This window comes from Schistocerca cancellata, chromosome 2, assembly GCF_023864275.1.
Source record: "Schistocerca cancellata isolate TAMUIC-IGC-003103 chromosome 2, iqSchCanc2.1, whole genome shotgun sequence".
NCBI classification, from domain to species: domain Eukaryota; kingdom Metazoa; phylum Arthropoda; class Insecta; order Orthoptera; family Acrididae; genus Schistocerca; species Schistocerca cancellata.
In genome coordinates this window covers 833,846,398-833,866,873 of record NC_064627.1, presented here as the reverse complement: position 1 = coordinate 833,866,873, position 20,476 = coordinate 833,846,398, and the positions used below count along the sequence as shown (strand labels likewise).

General features: G+C 39.1%; 1 protein-coding gene across 2 annotated transcripts in view; it reads left to right on the top strand.

Annotated features, from left to right (window-relative positions):
- The first annotated feature begins 2,474 nt into the window (after window positions 1-2,474).
- LOC126162736 (myotubularin-related protein 9) overlaps window positions 2,475-20,476 on the top strand; it is a 104,946-nt gene continuing 86,944 nt past the window's right edge. Inside the window, exons 1-3 of one of the 2 annotated variants that reach the window (XM_049919401.1) lie at window positions 2,475-2,495; window positions 9,516-9,671; window positions 18,215-18,377. In XM_049919401.1, the coding sequence (XP_049775358.1) occupies window positions 9,525-9,671; window positions 18,215-18,377 (310 nt within the window). In that variant the 5' untranslated portion in view covers window positions 2,475-2,495; window positions 9,516-9,524. The other variant, XM_049919400.1, reaches the window with a different exon arrangement.

Sequence of the window (20,476 nt, the reverse complement as noted above, 5' to 3'; positions counted from 1 at the left end):
TATGAAAGACAAGATCACTGTCATTAAGGGCGTGCCTTGCCTGACAGACAGTGAACAGTTAAGTTGGTTCCAGGGAGTTGTAACTTCGTTTCTACGATACATACTGTGATGCAAGCACCTCTGATGGCAATGCTAGCAGATAAAGGTCCTCAGGATAATGACTGTTGCTATGGACGACAGAGGTGAAATGTCTTTTGACCAGATGACAGCCTGTTTACAAAAAGCCGGTCTTTTAGCCCATTCAGTTCACAAGACATCACTAACAATGATGGCAGATGCAAGCCAATAGGCAACTGGAGCCGAACTTCATTAGTTGATGCAAAACCAATGGCAGCCATTCGGGTTTTTCTCGAGTAAGCTCACAAGTGCAGATCAGGTGGAGTGCATATGACCACAAGGTGCTAGTCATTTATGAAGTGATAAGACATTTTCAACTGTAGTAGAAGCAAAACCATTCATTGTATATACAGATCATAACCCAGTAACTTTCACTTTTGGTAAAAACAAAGACAGTTGCTCCCTGAGGCAATACTGGCAGTAGGAGTTCATCAGCCAATTCATGACAGATTTGAGGCACATTGGAGGACCTGAGAATGCAGTTGTCGATTTTTTTTCCCATGCACTGGAGCCATCACACATATGCTGGATTATGAGCAGCTTGCCAAAGTACAGGCCACCAATAGCCAATTTGAGGACTATCTGCAAAACAGATCTACCAGATTGCAATTAAGCACATGCAGTGGGGACAAAGGTTCCAGTTTGGTGTGATGTGTCTCAAGACAGACTCAGACCTTTCATACCTGAAGGACTCCACAAGATGTTGTTCGATAGTGTGCATAGGTTGGCCCACCTTAACATGAAGACAAGTATAAAACTCATGACTGAGAAATCCGTATGTCCCAGCATTAAGAAGGACTGCTGCATATCGTGCTAGCAGTGGAAGGTGGGCAGACATGTGCATAAACAGGTTGGAGAGTATCCAAAGACAACAAACTGATTCTCACATATATTTTTAGATATCATGGACTACTGCCCCCCTCTGAAGGGCATCTCTTCTCACTGACAGCCATCGATTGTCATACTTGATGGATTGAAGCAGTGCTGATTGCAGATATGTCAACAGAAATGGTAGCAAGCACCTTTCCATCGATGTGAGTAGTGTGGTTCGGCTGCCTGTCACATCTCATCACAGGTCAAGAATGGCAGTTCTGTATGGATTTCAGCATTATTGTACGACCAGCTACCATCCACCAAGTAACAGCACAGTGGAGTAGTGGCACAGAATATTAAAGGCTGTGCTCATGTGACATAAGAGAAGGTGGACCTCCAAATCATGTGATAACCAGAAGTGGAGCTTCCACAGCAGAGATGCTGTATGGAGAGACTTTATGTCTACCATCAGAATTTTTTTTCAACATGGCCAGGACCAGAAGACATAAATTTATCAGACTTGTTTCCACAAGTGCAGAGCCAGTTGCAGAGCGATGCCCAACTCCAGAGTCATGTCCCAGGGATAATGATATTTTCGTCCACAAAGATTTCTGAACATGCTCACACGTTATGCAACTGGCAGATATCCTACACACCCGTTTACAACCACCATACTTGCAACATTAACAGCAAGCAACAGGTAGTTTCAATAAAACGAGTGAAACCATCTGATATCATCACATAAGATGATGAGGTAGTTCAAGAGGACCAGATGGTGCCATCGCCTGCTACACCTGAACAGTGAGCAAAAGGAGAGGAGCAAGCATAAGAAATATAGCTATCACCCCTCCAGAAAAGCCATCACCTGTTAACAGAGACTCCAAGTAATTCATAACAGGGCAAGACAATGAATGTATTTCAAATACCTGTGTATTATGAGAGTTCCGTTCTAATGCTGGGGGGGGGGGGGGGGCTGCCTGGGACTTTTCACTGGAAAGAAACCTGCAAAGTGATTTTTGTATTCTATAAGTAAGAGACTACTTTTATGTTGTTTGCTCTTTGGAATAATAATTACACTTTGTTTGTTACTAACTTAAAGTTTTAATATTTTCGAAAGAGAAGAACAAGTTGTTATAGAATCGTAGTCTGATCGCTTTATTCACTACTTTAAGTGTCAGGGAAGAGATTTACAAACGTATTACTTAGGAAGCATGCCCCTATATGTAAATATATTGAATATTGCAGAACATACTTCTGTTACAGGAATAAGAAAGTCCCATAACGTGTTACAAATGCGAAAATGATAAAAAAAATATTTGCACACAACAGGACGCGTATTCACTACTCATACTCTACCACTGCAGGTCACTAACCACAGAACCACCACGATTTCATTTGGTTTTAAGCCAGCCAACGATTTCCGATTTCAGCCTAATGCCAGCCGCACTGCTTTGGTGTTGTGTGCAGGTGTATGCCGTGGCGCTCAGTCGTTGTAGAACATGGAGGTATACCTCCATGTTGTAGAGACCATTATATCGACAGCCAAAGATGTATTGTACGACTAGGTAAGTATCTTTGATTTGTAAGTTTGACAGATGGTACTGTGTTGCCGACGACGCACAGAAAATTTGCGAAATGGAAATCTGTTCACTTGTGGGGCATTAGGCGACATTGTGTTTTAAGAAAACTAAAATTATTTATAGGTTACATGTCAATTAATGGCGAAGAAAGAAGATACCTGAATTAAATTGGGGATCTCTAACAATACATTGTCTTTTGTCCACAAAAGTAAGCAGCATGTGATTATGTCCAACATAATGACTTGCAGAACCTAATAATGCGTTTTATTCAGATGTTGATCCTATTAGCTTTTAGTTTTCGTTGTAGATTGATTTCGTTCCTCCGAGGGAACGGCAAAGTAGTTGCACTATATTTGCGTTCAGGAATACCCGAGCCGTAGTTCTTAATATTCCTGGTAAAGTTGGATGTGTTTTCTCCGAGTGAGTATATGTAAGGACGGGTGTTTCAGCAGATTCATGACCTGTGCTCCAACTGACACTATGGACACACTTTTTAAGGAAAACAGCCCATCCCCCCCCCCCCTCCCCCTTTCCTTTCAATCGTGGGTTGTTGCACATCCTCGCACATGTTAACGAGAGTGACTTCTTGTCACAAAATCTTACATTCCTTTCTTCGGTTATGTCGACTGAGGGAATTGATGACAGTAAAGTTTGAAAATTTTTAGCAGTACTATTCTAATACTGCAAGGAAGGAAGGAAATGTTTATTTCTCGGACCAGGAAGGGGAATATGACTGGTTTTAGGTGTAAAGTAGTAGAGCAGTAATGAAAACTTATTCAATACCTTTGTTATACCACATGGGGCATTAGTTTAAAAGTTAAAACTGTATCATTTGGGAAGAATTAAGTAATTAACCACTTATTTATAATTAATCTGTGGTACATTTAATTTTGTATAATATGATATATGGAGGACACACCAATAAAGCTGAAAATTGCAACTATGTGAGTAGCTGTACCATGTGCAGAGTCTTTCATTGATGACTAAAGTACAGTATAAAGAAAACTGTTGAAACATGATTTGCTGATATTTCATGAGAATATTTTGAAAGCATTGCTTGATGAATAAGAAATTGGTTACATGTATCGAAACATATGTACCTATTTAGTGTATGGCCTAAAATAGCATTGCTCGTCTTTCCCTTTCAGGTGCTAAGTTGAAAACGGTGTGTACCTTGGAAATATATGTAGGAAGTCATTATTTAAATTATGTGGGAATGAAGTGTGGCTCAGTAATAAAATGCCACACTACAAATCCAAAGCCCTCACCTCTGATTTCCGCTCAGTCCTAGGATCTTTATCAGTCACATTTCACTTCTTTGACCTCTGGCAATGTTTGTTAGTGTTAAAATGATGAGTTACACCACATTTGGAATGCACATTAAATTGTAGGCCTCTCTGTTACTGACTGGCATGTCATTTCAATGCTTGGAGGAAGAGGACAACATGCCTCATCTAACCAAGCTTCTAATTAAACTTAGCGTTGATAACAGCCTTAATTTATAGGAAAGAAATATCTGAACAGAAATCAATAAATCTTCACATATTTTATTTTCTTAGGTGGTATTGAATCCAGCCCAGTTCCCATCATCTGAACAGTCAGTGTGACTAACACATATGAGACCCAAATTTGATTCTTAGTGTTGCATTTGAGTTTTCCGTGATGGCATATCTATTGGAGTTCACTCAGACTTGTGGTAATAAATAAGGAACTAGTGAAAGAAAAGCTTTTAAAAAACATCTCAACCATATACTACATTTAAATCTATGCTCTGTAAACCGACATGGATTACAGAGTATAGATGTATAGCAACAAACCAATCAATTATTGATAAAATTATTTAACTGGATATATAAAAAATATACTCACCAAGTGGCGGCAGAACACACACATAGAAGACTGTTGTGATTGGCAAGCTTTCGGAGCTGGACAATCACAATAGTCTTTTATGTGTGTGTGCTGTCACCACTTGGTGAGTAGATTTTTTATCTATCCAGGGAAATAAGAGAGGCAGAGGGTAAGTCCCATTGTACCAGTTATTAGGTTTCTTCCAATTCCATTCTTGGCTGGAGCAGAGGAAGACTGATCTTTTAATGCCTCTGTGCATGCAGTAATTACTCTAAGCTTATCCTCACAATCCCTGTGTGAGCGATATATAGGGGGTTATAGTATATTTCTAGAGTAATCATTTAATGCTGGTTCTTCAAAACTTTGTTAGTAGACTTTCTTTGGATAATTTACATCTATCTTCGAGTGTCTGCCAGCTAAGGTTCTCCAGCATCCCTGTAACATTCCCACAGGTGACCATTGCTGCTGCCCTTTCTCTATACATTCAATATCCCCCTTCAGCCCTGTTTGGCACGGGTGCCACACACTTTAGCTATATTCTAGAATTGGTTGCACGAATAATTTGTAAGCAATCTTCTTTGTAGACTGATTGCACTTCCCCAGTATTCTACCAATAAGCCAAGGACTACCAACTGCTTTATCCACAATAGAACCTATGTGATCATTCCATTTCATGTCCCTAAAAAGTGTTGCATTCAGGTATTTGTATGAGTTGACTGATTCCAACTTTGACTCACTGATATTATAATCACAGGGCACTATGATTTTTCATTTTATTAAGTGTACAATTCTATGTACCTGAACGTTTAAAGCAAGTTTCTATTCTTTGTACTACTTTGAAATTTTATCAAGATTTGACTGAATATTTATACAGCTTTTTTTGACAGCATTTCTTTGTAGGTGACTGCATCATCTGCAAAAAGTCTGATGTTCCTTCTAATATTGTAACAAAATCATTAATATACAACATGAACAGCAAGAGTCCCAACACACTTCCCTGGCGCACACCCAAAGTTACTTTTACATCTGATGATTGCTATATTTTTACATCTGATGATTGCCATCCAACCAAGATAATGTGTTGCACACTTCCTACCAAAAAGTCCTCAATCCAGTCACAAATTTCACTTGATACCCATATGATCGAACTTTTGACAACAAGCATAGGTGTAGTACTGAGTCAAATGCTTTTTGGAAATTGAGGAACACTGCATCTCCCCGACTTCCTGATTCAAAGCTTTCAGTAGGTCATGGTGGGTTTCATGTGATCTATATTTTTGGAATCCTTGCTGGTTATCACGGAGGAGGTCATTCTGTTCTAGATAACTTGTAATGTTTGAGTTCTAAATATATTCTAAAATTCTACAACAAATCATTGTCAAAGATACTGGATGGTTAATTTTCGGTGAATCTCTTCTACTACCTTTCATGTAGATGGGTATGACCTGTGCTTTCTTCCAACTACTGGGCACAGTTTCTTGTTCAAGGCATATTTGATAGATTATAGTGAGAAGAATGAATAAATTAGCTGAAAATTAAGTATAGGACCTGACAGGGATGACATCAGGCTCTGGAGCTTTGCTCAGTTGTAAATGTTCCAGCTGTTCCTCAACACTGCTGACACTATTACTGCTTTCACTCATCTTTTCAGTGGTAAGTGGACACAACTGGAGCAATTCTCCTGGGTTTTTCTTTGTAAAGCAACATTTGAAAATGGAGTGAAGCACTTCAGCTTTTGCTTCGCTACCCTCCTTTTCAGTTCCTGTCTCGTTCACTAGTGCCTGAAAGTCCGCCGCTCGTGGTCTCGCGGTAGCGTTCACGCTTCACGAGCACGGGGTCCCGGGTTCGATTCCCGGCGGGGTCAGGGATTTTCACCTGCCTCGAGATGACTGGGTGTTTGTGTTGTCCTCATCACTTCATCATCATCCAGGAAAATGGCGAAATTGGACTGAGCACAGGTTGGGAAATTGTATGGGCGCTGATAACCACGCAGTTGAGCGCCCCACAAACCAAAACATCATCAACACTAGTGCCTGAACAGTAACTTTGGTCCCACTAGCAGCCTTTACACATGATCACAATTTCTTTGGGTTTTGTGAAGTGTTGTTTGACAATATTCTGCTACAGACATCATTGAAGGATTCTCACATTGCTTTCTCAACAACCAAATGTGTTTCTTTCAGCACCTATCTATCTTTAACTCTATGTTTTGTTTCACACCTATTATGCAATATTCTCCATTTCTATAGAAGTAATGTGACTGTATGCCATGGTGGGTCTCTCCCATTATGAACTGTTCTACTGGGTGCACATATATTCAATGCATTCTCAACTATTCCTTTAAACACGATTCATAGTTATCTGTGCATGCTCAGGAGCATGTAGAGTAACTGTGGCTCATGTTTCTTGTCTACTGTGACCAGTGCATGACCTTTATTTTGCATTAGCCTATCCTTTCTATGTACACTTAAATTTTTCGCAGAAATCTGACAGCTATCAGTGCCAGGTTTCTGTACCTAGTTTTATGTGACCTTTACTGCTTTTCAGGAGCATTTTGAACTCTGGCACGTTGTTGCAAATGTTTTGGCAGGTAACCACTAGGGTTTTAATACTCTCACCTGTAGGAACCATTTCTTTCGATATTACACTGATACTTCTGGGATCCCTACAGCTACTGTTATCTGTATTGGATGAAGGGACACACAATCTAAAAAAAACGTTTATGTCCCACAAACATTCACCTATCTGGGTAGCAGCCTCCGATGTGTAATGCACTCCTGATGTATTTAGGGGGACCCTACAGTTCTCAAACCTATGGCACAAGTCCAGGAAGTCTCATGTTAGCTTGTCTCAGAATCTTGGAAATATTTGGTTCAATCCTTCCACTCGACTCAGAATCAAGGGGCCATGATCAGTTCTGGGGACAAAGCTGTAAATTGTGAGCTTTATTCAAACTGTATGAGCAAGGCTGATCTTCTTAACTTTCTCTGCCAGTCACTGGAAAGATCCATGTGTGACCTCAGAGCCTAAACAACAGGCATAATTTGTTCCAACGGGTACCACAGTCTGCAGTTGGTTATACTTTGTTCCCTCAGTGACTGCCAGAATACCCTCTTCAACATGTAGAATGAGGCCCCTAGGCGTACACACTGAGTGCACCTTGTGTCCTTCCTTGTCACTTGTTGCAATTTCTCCTCCAATACCACAACCTGATGATGTCTTTTAACAATATTAGTATTCATAATGTGTCTGTGATAAAGTTTCTTCTTCCTTTAACTTTAGGAGATAATTTAATTTTGAAAATTGAAGTTATTTAAAATGCATCTCATTCAAAATGAAACATAAAAGCTAATAGTAACGATACTTGAAAAATTCTTCTTAGTTGTTGCTGAAAGAGCCTCAATGTAGTATTGCTGAAACAAATGGGGGATTGGGAGTTTGAGAATGCCTGTTGAACTCATACCTTCAGCATACTTTACATCTACATCCATTCAGAAGTTCATGGCAGAGGGTACTTTCCACATTTCTCATCTTCATGTTCCCTATGGGAGCAATGCTTGGGAGGAGGGTGGGGTTGTATATTTCTAGATTCTTCATTTAATATAGGTTGTTGAAATTTTTTAAGTAGGTCTTTATGGAGTTCTGTGTCTTTTAGCGTCAGCCAATCCAGATTTGTCAGTATTTCTGTGATACTCTTCCTCGAGTCAAATCACCGTATGACTTTTAGTACTTTCTTTCTTTACATGTGTCAGTATCACCTGTTAGCCCCATTTGGTGTAAATTTCACATACCTGAAAATATTCTAGGATGGCTGCCCAAGGGTTTTGTAATCAATCTTCTTTGTAGATTGGTTGTATTTTCCCAGTAGTCTACCATTTACTTTGCCTATAATTGAGCCTCTCTGATCATTCAGTTTCATGTGCAATTATTTTATTGTAATATTTCCAGCTTCATATTATCCAGATAGTATCATAACCAGTTACAGCTTATCATAAAGTCTTTCCCAGCTATCAGTTGTCGATCGTGGCTAAACCAGTCCTCCATGTCAAGCTTCCATAGACTAAAAATTGATTGTTGTGATGGAATCTTCAACCCAGATTATTTTGAAATTTGCGCAATGTTGCATTCCTGCAGGAATTGGCAGTAAAAGTAATGCTATTATTGAACTTCCTGGCAGATTAAGACTGTGTGCCAGACAGAGACTCGAACTCGGGACCTTGAGTTCGGTCCGGCACACAGTTTTAATCTGCCAGGAAGTTTCATATCAGCGCACGCTCTGCTGCAGAGTGAAAATCTCATTCCGTGCTATTATTGTAACTGGAAGTGATATTTGTAGGCATCATAAAGAGCAATAAAGAGCAGAGCCTTCAGGGAAGACTATGTGCTTTTCAATTAGTTTCACAAAGCATATCAACCAGTTACTTTCATATCAACCAATTCCTTTTGAATATGAGCCTTAATTTTCCAGTATCAGTGATTCTTAAACTGCACTGACATAAAGAGAAGTAAGTACATATTGCTGTGTTTCCAGAATCACTGAAATCTGCTGTGGAGGAACAAACATGAATGTATAGAGTAGAATAAATCTCTAGCTGGCCATACAAAGCAGGTGATGCCCCCATGGAATCTGTGACTGCCTTAGGGCTCCTGAATCATTGTGATACATCCTTTGCGCAATAGAGAGAATGAAACATAGTTCGTGATAACATTAAGACAACTCACACAGATGAGTCTAGTTAGTCAGTAAATGCAAGAGCACAATTTTCAAAGACTTGAGTATCTATCAGGACAGACATATCATCAATCATAAACACAAATCCTGCAAGAACTATAAATTTTTATTGCAGACAACTTGTACAGATACCAGTAGAGGTAGTTCACACTCTCATTAGAAGCATTCGGCATCAGTGTGGCATTTGCACTTTGACACTAAGTGTTCAGACTCCATGTTAGACCTCAATTAAAACTTTTTTGTAGCTGTAATTTGCATTTTATTTTATTGATGTTATTAGTATATTTTATGTTCACCGAGTCCATTCTTTTGTGAGTAATCCAGCTGAATCAATTAAAAAAGTCAATGCAAGTCATTACTTGTATTCTTATGCAATAATCTTATATATGATGAGCAATATGTATTGTATTATTTCTTCTTCAAAGACAGGAGAGATGGAATTTGCCGAGTTGATTCTGGTGCCAAAACTGGATGGTGTGGTAATGCGTGCACCATTTCAAGCACCTGTCGATGGAACTCTGTGTATTACTGGTCATCATATGATACTTTCTTCACGAAAAGAAGGCGTGGAAGAATTATGGGTATGGCATTATCTTACTTGTCAATTACTTCTAGTCTAGCCAGTATTAGAAATTTCGTAATTAGAAAATTTGGGTGAATCAAAAATCAGGATACTGTACAGTTCATGAGTGATGCAACATTATTTGTATTTGTTATAATTAAAACACACAGTTTGACAATAGTTCAGCAAGTTGAAAATCATTGTCTAGTTTAATGATTACTTCGACAGCACTAGCAAGCTGCTGGCTTTTCTCTTATAGTGAAGCAATAGTACAAATATTTCAAATAATTGACATTTATAACTTGCATCACATATCTTGTGGTGCAGAAATAGGAACTACCAAAGTGATTTGTGAATAGGAAACAGGGGATAAGTTAGTATGGCAAAACTGAAGATTGCATTACCATGAATCAGCTTTGATCCATTACATCATCAAGATGGCAGACACCTCTATTTCAAGCATACACAACATGATGATGATGATGATGATGATGATGATGACACTACTCATTACACATATGAAAAGACACAAATAGTATGAGAAATATTTAATTGCTGAAATATGATTAAACTAATGGGACAAATGTGGAATTAGGGGTTTTTGAGCAGGGACAAACAAAGCATACGGCAATCCTAATAATGATGACTTACCAAAACAAATATTAAGGCAAGAATCAAGCAGACAAAATCCTCAGCAATTAAGAAAACCCCATTAAAAGAGATCTGAAAATTACCTGATATTGGAAATTTCCCATGACCTATATAGCTTGACAAAGTCCACAATACCACAAAGTCACACATGTATCTAAAACTTAGTACCAGAAATTTCACTTGACCTTGGTAACTTAAACAAAATCCACATTACCACAAAATTACACACAACCCAAAACATCCAGTATCTGCACTTCACTTGATCTATATAGCTGACGTGAAGTATGTGGTACCAGAAAACCAAAACTTTCTCATATAAATAATATCAAAAACAAAACCTCACCAATGTAGGTAAAATAAACACAATATCTACCAATTGCAATCCAACATAATTACCAACAACTGACAACATAATCCAAAAGTTCATAAAAAAATTCTACATTCACACCAATTTCAATGTAAAAGAAACATACATTGGACGTAAACACACAGGCTACAATAAAATCATGAACACATACGTACCAAAGTCAGCTGAGAGACAAATCTAGCTATCTAGTGATAGCAAAAATAATGTGAACAACAAATTGTCTTGAATGCAAGCCTAGACTTCTCGAACCAGGAACTCTTCAGATAGAATGTCATAAGTTGTCCTGCCAACGACACCACATATACGGGTCCGTGGCTCAAGATGCAGCAACTTTGGTCCATCTCACACCTCCTCTAGAAACTCTTCCAATATTACCCTCGCAAACAGTATTCATCGAGTCCAGCAAATCATAAACACCACTCACAAACCATTTAGAAATGCTTACTCCAACATGCCTTCTGAAAACATGATCCATTCCAAATACAATGCGCCACCATGGTGTCACACAACATAACATAGGAATACTACAGGTCAAAGCCGATTGGTGGCACTGCAACATCCAGTTGACTCTTTAGCACGAAGAGTGATGGGTGTTGGTTGCATGTGCTGCAGGATTCTGTACAGAAAACCAGAATTACTACGTACTACACAATTTAAGACTTCTTTTCATGTGCAGTATATATATACACATGCATATCAAATATGAATAGTATTCAGTTTCTAGTTTTTGTTGCTAAATAATACATTGGTGCCATTACTTTAAAAGTATATGATAAGAGCTATGCACTTTTGTACTGCGCCTCCCTCTCAAAATGAGTCCACTATATCTTTGCAGACAAATACTTGTAACACACACACACACACACACACACACACACACACACACACACACACACACACACACACACTTACATATTCAGTAATTCTTCTGTGGAATAGGGGAAGTTATCAAACAGATGTTATTTCGGTTTGTGTTTGAACTTAATTTTAGTATCTTTAAGTCCTTCTTTACATCACTGGGTGACAAGTCAAGTTGTTTATGACTGAATACCTCACTCATTTCTGACAATGGAAAGTCCAGGATGGAATAACAACAATACTGAAATGGATACATTGCCACTCACCACGTAAAGGTGGTGCTGAGTCGCAGACAGGCACAATGAAAAGACTGTTAAAAATTTAAGATTTTGACCAAAAGATCTGACTCTGGTCACTGACTGATGGATAGTATGAGTCATTACTTCTTCTACTATTGTATTTATGAATATTCTTTTATTTCATTTTTGACTTTATCACAAGAGCTTTTTGAAGTGGAGTTAACTGTTTGTGAACCAGTGGTCATCATCAAACTGTCAAAGCACATACTACAAGCTGTGACACAAGGTTTCCGTTGTGTTGTCAACATAAATTTTGTTAAAGTTACTGTTTTTTGTGATTGACTGCTGATTACAAACAGGCTAATCTGCAGAGACATGAAAATATGTTTGAATCTCAAATTGAATTTTTCGTATACTACTCAGTAGGAGAAAGACTACCCATTCTTCTTCTACTGTATTTCTTTCCCCCATTCCTGTAAATTGTTCCCTTATGCTCTCCCTGAAACTCTGTACAACCTGTGGTTTAGTCAGTTTATCCAGGTCCCATCTCCTTAAATTCCCACCTTTTTGCAGTTTCTTCAGTTTTAATCTACAGTTCATAACCAATAGATTGTAGTCAGAATCCACATCTGCCCCTGGAAATGTCTTACAATTTAAAACCTGGTTCCTAAATCTCTGTCTCACCATTATATAATCTATCTGATACCTTCTAGTATCTCCAGGATTTTTCCATGTATACAACCTTCTTTTATGATTCTTGAACCAAGTGTTAGCTATGATTAAGTTATGCTCTGTGCAAAATTCTACCAGGCAGCTTCCTCTTTCATTTCTTACCCCCAATCCATATTCAACTGCTATGTTTCCTTCCCTCCCTTTTCCTACTCTCGAATTCCAGTCACCCATGACTATTAAATTTTCGTCTCCCTTCACTACCTGAATAATTTCTTTTATCTCATCATACATTTCATCAATTTCTTCATCATCTGCAGAGCCAGTTGGCATATAAACTTGTACTACTGTAGTAGGCATGGGCTTCGTGTCTATCTTGGTCACAATAATGCGTTCACTATGCTGTTGGTAATAGCTTACCCGCACTCCTATTTTTTTTTATTCATTATTAAACCTACTCCTGCATTACCCCTATTTGATTTTGTATTTATAACCCTGTATTATCCTGACCAAAAGTCTTGTTCCTTCTGCCACCGAACTTCACTAATTCCCACTATATCTAACTTCAACCTATCCATTTCCCTTTTTTAAATTTTCTAACCGACCTGCCCGATTAAGGGATATGACATTCCACGCTCTGATCCATAGAATGAAGTAGGAAGGGATGAAGTAGTGAAGGCAGCAGAGGATCAAGTAGGTAAAAAGACGAGGGCTAGTAGAAATCTTTGGGTAACAGAAGAAATATTGAATTTAAATGATGAAAGGAGAAAACATAAAAATTCAGTAAATGAAGCACGCAAAAAGGAATACAAACGCCTCAAAAATGAGATTGACAGGAAGTGCAAAATGGCTAAGCAGGGATGGCTAGAGGACAAATGTAAGGATGTAGAGGCTTATCTCACAAGGGCTAAGATAGATACTGCCTACAGGAAAATTAAAGAGACCTTTGGAGAAAAAGAGAGCCACTTGTATGAATATCAAGAGCTCAGATGGAAACCCAGTTCTAAGCAAAGAAGGGAAAGCAGAAAGGTGGAGGGAGTATATAGAGGGTCTATACAAGGGCGATGTACTTGAGGACAATATTATGGAAATGGAAGAGGATGTAGATGAAGATGAAATGGGAGATACAATACTGCAGAGTTTGACAGAGCACTGAAAGACCTGAGTCGAAACAAGGCCCCGGGAGTAGACAACATTGCATTAGAACTACTGACGGCCTTGGGAGAGCCAGTCCTGACAAAACTCTACCATCTGGTGAGCAAGATGTATGAGACAGGCGAAATACCCTCAGACTTCAAGAAGAATATAATAATTTCAATCCCAAAGAAAGCAGGTGTAGACAGATGCGAAAATTACCGAACTATCAGTTTAATAAGTCACAGCTGCAAAATACTAACGCAAATTCCTTACAGACGAATGGAAAAACTGGTAGAAGCCGATCTCGGCGAATATCAGTTTGGGTTCCGCAGAAGTGTTGGAACACATGAGGCAATACTGACCCTACGACTTATCTTAGAAGCTAGGAAAGGCAGACCGAAACCAGATGGCAGTTATAAGAGTCGAGGGGCATGAAAGGGAAGCAGCGGTTGGGAAGGGAGTGAGACAGGGTTGTAGCCTGTCCCAGATGTTATTCAATCTGTATATTGAGCAAGCAGTAAAGGAAACAAAAGAAAAATTCGGAGTAGGTATTAAAATCCATGGAGAAGAAATAAAAACTTTGAGGTTCGCCGATGACATTGTAATTCTCTCAGAGATAGCAAAGGACTTGGAAGAGCTGTTGAACGGAATGGACAGTGTCTTGAAAGGAGGATATAAGATGAACATCAACAAAAGCAAAACGAGGATAATGGAATGTAGTCGAATTAAGTCGGGTGATGCTGAGGGAATTAGATTAGGAAATGAGACACTTAAAGTAGTAAAGAAGTTTTGCTATTTGTGGAGCAAAATAACTGATGATGGTCGAAGTAGAGAGGATATAAAATATAGACTGGCAATGGCAAGGAAAGCGTTTCTGAAGAAGAGAAATTTGTTAACATCGAGTATAGATTTAAGTGTCAGGAAGTCTTTTCTAAAAGTATTTGTATGGAGTGTAGCCATGTATGGAAGTGGAACATGGACGATAAATACGAGTAGTTTGGACAAGAAGAGAATAGAAGCTTTCGAAATGTGGTGCTACGGAAGAATGCTGAAAATTAGATGGGTAGATCACATAACTAATGAGGAGGTATTGAATAGAATTGGGGAGAAGAGGAGTTTGTGGCACAACTTGACAAGAAGAAGGGACCGGTTGGTAGGACATGTTATGAGGCATCAAGGGATCACAAATTTTGCATTGGAGGGCAGCGTGGAGGGTAAAATTTGTAGAGGGAGACCAAGATATGAATACACTAAGCAGATTCAGAAGGATGTAGGTTGCAGTAAGTACTGGGAGATGAAGAAGCTTGCACAGGATATAGTAGCATGGAGAGCTGCATCAAACCAGTCTCAGGACTGAATACAACAACAACAACAGGAGAATGAAAAGAAAACACACACCTGCACATGCATAGAAGAGGAGAAGTAGTAAATCACTGCATATGCAGAATCAGGAGCATTTCAAAGAAAATTATTCAAAAGTAACATTGTACTCACTTTCAGATTCAAGAAAATTGTTGATAACAAGCTAATGACAGGCAATAGATCATAGATAAGAATTTGTTGAGCTGTTGATTCTGTTATCAGACCACCTTCCTCACCTTTTTTATGTATTCTTCATTATCATTGTTTTTTTGTGTCTGATTTCTAGTATTTCTGATTATTTTGTTAACTGTTATTTAATTGTGAAATTCTTTTTCCCGGGGATTCCTTATGGATTGTTTTACCACTATTTCTATTCATTGCCCAAGGCAGTCCTGTCTGTCGAGGCATCTCCTATAATTTTAAAGACTATTCGGAACATGTTGAGTTGATTTGAGAATGAATATATCACTTTGCAACAGGGTACAGTCACCAACAAAACATATTGAGGATTCACATCCATGAAATCACACTAACCATCACATTGATGATATGAATATAATAGAGGGAAACATTCCACGTGGGAAAAATATATCTAAAAACAAAGATGATGTAACTTACCAAACAAAAGCGTTGGTACGTTGATAGAGACAATAACAAACACAAACACACACACAAAATTCAAGCTTTCGCAACCCACGGTTGCTTCATCAGGAAAGAGGGAAGGAGAGGGAAAGACAAAAGGATGTGTGTTTTAAGGGAGAGGGTAAGGAGTCATTCCAATCCTGGTAGCGGAAAGACTTACCTTGGGGGGAAAAAAGGACAGGTATACATTCGCGCACACACACATATCCATCCGCACATGTAAAGACATGTCTGCCTGTGTCTGTATATGTGCGGATGGATATATCTGTGTGTGTGTGTGTGTGTGTGTGTGTGTGTGTGTGTGTGTGTGTGTGTGTGTGCGTGTGTGTGTGTGTGCGCGCGCGCGTTTGCGCGAATGTATAAATGTCCTTTTTTCCCCCTAAGGTAAGTCTTTCTGCTCCCGGGATTGGAATGACTCCTTACCCTCTCCCTTAAAACCCACATCCTTTCGTCTTTCTCTCTCCTTCCCTCTTTCCTGATGAAGCAACCGTGGGTTGCGAAAGCTTGAATTTTGTGTGTGTGTTTGTGTTTGTTATTGTCTCTGTCAACGTACCAATGCTTTCGTTTGGTAAGTTACATCATCTTTGTTTTTAGATAACCATCACATTGGATACTCACATCTATAAAATTTATTTTTGACATTTAGGAATTCCCAGCCATATGCCATCTTTTAAAGAAAATTATTTGCTTCAAATCTTGGTGAAGTTTTGTGAACGCCACCGTTTCAATCCACTTGTTACTACTTCTGTTGAGAGTCAGCTGTTTTCCCTTTACCATGCATCTCCTTTCCCATACAAAACACACCTTGGCACCCCCCCCCCCCCCCCTCCCCTGTGGATGTATGCACAAGTGCTTACAATAGAAGGAGATCGGCAACTCAATAGCTTCTCCCTAAGAAGTTCCACAAATCTGTCTTCTGTTGAACGCATATGATAGTTCTTGAAAGAGAAAAAGTTTAAACATTCTTACAGATTGTTTCTATTGATGCCATACTTTGTTACTGAGCTATTATGTTCTCTGATAATCCAAAGAGACAATTTTTAAATTAGCAAATTGATAAAATGATAAGAAAGTTTGTTGTTGCAGTCTTTGTGGGTGGCAATCTAGTGGCTAAAGTCTATATCAGGGCCAGCAACAGTCACAGAGGTGCTTATCTACTGGTATTCTTAGAGCACACCTGTGGTGCATCCACAATATTCTACACCTTGTTTTATTGTCCTTCATGGCAAACCAACCTGGTCTTACACTTCAGCAAAATAATGCTCACCCACACATGGCGAAAGTTTCTACAGCTTGTGTTTGTGCTTGCCAGACCTTACCTCCTTGGATGGATATATCTGTGTGTGTGTGTGTGTGTGTGTGTGTGTGTGTGTGTGTGTGTGTGTGGCGAAAGTTTCTACGGCTTGTGTTTGTGCTTGCCAGACCTTACCTTGGATGGATATATCTGTGTGTGTGTGTGTGTGTGTGTGTGTGTGTGTGTGTGTGTGTGTGTGTTTGTGTTTGTGTTTGTGTGTCGCTGGACTTATTCCCAATTGAGAACATTTGGAGCATTGTGGGCAGGACCATTGTGCTCAATTTATGAAAGCTCTTTCTTTTGAATAAATCAACTAGTTTTTCTGAAATTGCGATCCTGTGTTTGACTGTGGATGTGCATGACATCTAGTGATTTTCATCCTATCCAGATAATTCCTTCGTGATGGGATTTTTTATTTATTTTTTAGTTTATTTTAAATTGTGATTTTAATGAATGTTCATTTTGATTTGAGAGTTTATTAAACAACTGTTTTGTTAAACGTTCTGAATTGTAAAACATATCAGCCCAAGATTACATTAAAACACACACGTTTTAATTATTTATATGAACTCTTAACTTTACTTGCACATACAGCACAATAACATAACTGTTTCTATTTTCTGGAATCTTGTGCCAGATAAGTTTAGTGTGTTTAATGCTACACTTTGTCGTTTACAAAACTCTGAAAAGAATATGACTTGCTGATAGCAATGGAGTGCTTTTAATCTGCTGAAACTACCTGTCGTGCATATGAAATGTGAATGCTGAAATATATATTTCCTTAGTTGAGCAACTGGTTTGCAGTCCTTGTGGTGTCTTATTTCCAGTAATGGATGCACTAAAACACTGTATTTTCCAGCTGAGGTTTCTTGTGCCCAGGTGGTCATCGGCCTTGTATTGTTTTACCATACTTACGTATTGTTCACAATAGTTGTACATACAGTCAGAATTTTGCTGTATTTATGTGTATAAAGTAGCAACATTTTATTTTATTTGATTTTTGTCTGGATTTCTAGTTATTTATTTTTGTTGATTGTATATGTGATCTATTGACCAGTTATTATTACTTAATTGATTTCGTTTTCACTCTTAATAATACTTGACTGCCACCCTTGCTACCAGTGTACTACTGATCAACATTTTATTCATTTTTGACATTATATTTGAATTTAGACAGTGCTGCAGAGAAATATGCTGTTTAGATTACGAAAATATTTATTTTCAATATCGATCTGATCTGAAAGCCTGTTAATATATATTCCACCCTTCAATCCTGTTATATGTTACTGATCTCAGTCGCCTACATTAAAATTACTAAAATGAGATTTGCATTGTTGTTTCAGTTATTGCATCATAATATAGACATCGTTGAACGGAAACCTAATGGTCTACAGGGAGGAGTCTTGAATATCAAGTGTAAGGACTTTAGAATAATTCAACTAGAAATCAATTCCACTGATGATTTTACTAAGGTGGCTTTTTCTATAGAAAAGCTGTCTTCCATTGGTAAGTTTATTTTCATACCTTTTAATATTTCTTTAATAAACCTACCATTTAATCACTATTATTAATTGACTTATGTTTAAGTGATCTATGAACACTGGATATATAATTTTGACACAGAGGGTTTTTGTCTAAGAAACTTAGATACCATAATGTGATGACATAGGCACTTGAGTTGGGAAAATAATTGTTTGATGACAAAGGAAACAAAGTATGTAATTAAAATGGTAAAAAAATCATTAATAATAATTTATTGTAAGATAGCCAACTATTTGGCCTGAAATGCGTTGTGACCAAAAACACAGTGGCAAAACCTAGGGATGTATAGTAGTGTAGTATGTGATATGATAGAGAAAAAAAATATTAACTTCAGTTCCTAAATGTAATTTAGTCCTTTACAGACTCCAAATTCTCAGATTTCTTTCTGCAACTAAAACAATTAGAAAGGAATACTTAGTAAACTAGAAAAAAAGCATTATGGAATATGTCAAATAAGATATCAAAATATTTACTTGTGTGCATAAGAGTGTAGAAGACATGTGGTTGAAGTTTAAAAGAGTAGTTATCCAAAGCACATGATATATAATGGAAAATCCAGGATGGAATGTAACAATACCAGAGGAGGAAGTTGCTACTCACCATATAACGGAGATGCTGAGTCGCGATACGCACAACAAAACGATTCACACAATTATAGCTTTTGGCCATTATGGCCTTTGTCAACAGTAGACACACATACACACATGCGCGCGCCCAACTTTGCCCGCGCGCGCACACACACACACACACACACACACACACACACACACACACACACACACACACAACTTACAAACGCGTCTGCAGTCTCAGAGAGCTGAAACCACACTGTGAACAGTAGCACCAGTGCATGATGGGAATGACGACTGGGTGGGGGTAAGCAGGAGGCTGGGGTGTTGAGGGGGAGGGATAGTATGGTGAGAGTGGCGGACAGTGAAGTGTTGCAGTTTAGACAGAGGGCAGGAGAGAAGGTGCGGAAGGGGAGGGAGGTAAGTAGTGGGAAGGAGAGAAATAAAAAGAAATTGAAAGACTGGGTGTGGCGATGAAATGATGGCAGTGTAGTGCTGGAATGGGAACAGGGAGGGGGCTGGATGGGTGAGGACAGTGACTAACAAAGGTTGAGGGCAGGAGGGTTACAGGAACGTAGGATGTATTGCAGGGAAAGTTTCCACCTGTGCAATTCAGAAAAGCTGGTGTTGGTGGGAAGGATCCATATGGCACAGGCTGTGAAGCTGTCATTGAGATGAGGGATATCGTGTTTGGCAGCATGTTCAGCAACAGGGTGGTCCACTTGTTTTTTGGCCACAGTTTGTCGGTGGCCGTTCATGTGAACAGACAGCTTGTTGGTTGTCATGCCTACATAGAATTCAGCACAGTGGTTGCAGCTAAGCTTTTAAATCACATGACTGGTTTCACAGATAGCCCTGCCTTTGATGGGATAGGTGATGTTAGTGACCAGACTGGAGTAGGTGGTGGTAGGAAGATATATGGGACAGGTCTTACTTCTAGGTCTATTACAGAGGTATGAGCCATGAGGTAAGGGATTGGGAGCAGGAGTTGTGTAAGGATGGACGAGTATGTTGTGTAGGTTCGGTGGACGGCGGAATATCACGGTAGGAGGGGTGGGAAGGATAGTGGGCAGGACATTTCTCATTTCAGGGCATGACGAGAGGTAATCGAAACCCTGGCTGAGAATGTAATTCAGTTGCTCCAGTCCCGGATGGTACTGAGTTACGAGGGAAATGCTCCTCTGTGGCCGCACTATGGAACTTTGGGATGTGGTGGGAGACTGGAAAAATAAGGTGCGGGAGATTTGTTATTGTACAAGGATGGGGGAATAATTACGGTCAACAAAGGCGTCAGTGAGACCCTCAGTATATTTTTAGAGGGACTGCTCGTCACTGCAGATGCGACAACCACGGGTGGCTAGGCTGTACGGAAGGGACTTCTTGGTATGGAATGGGTGGCAGCTGTCGAAGTGGAGGTATTGCTGGTGGTTAGTAGGTTTGATATGGACAGAGGTACTGATTTAGCCATCTCTGAGGTGAAGGTCGACATCTATG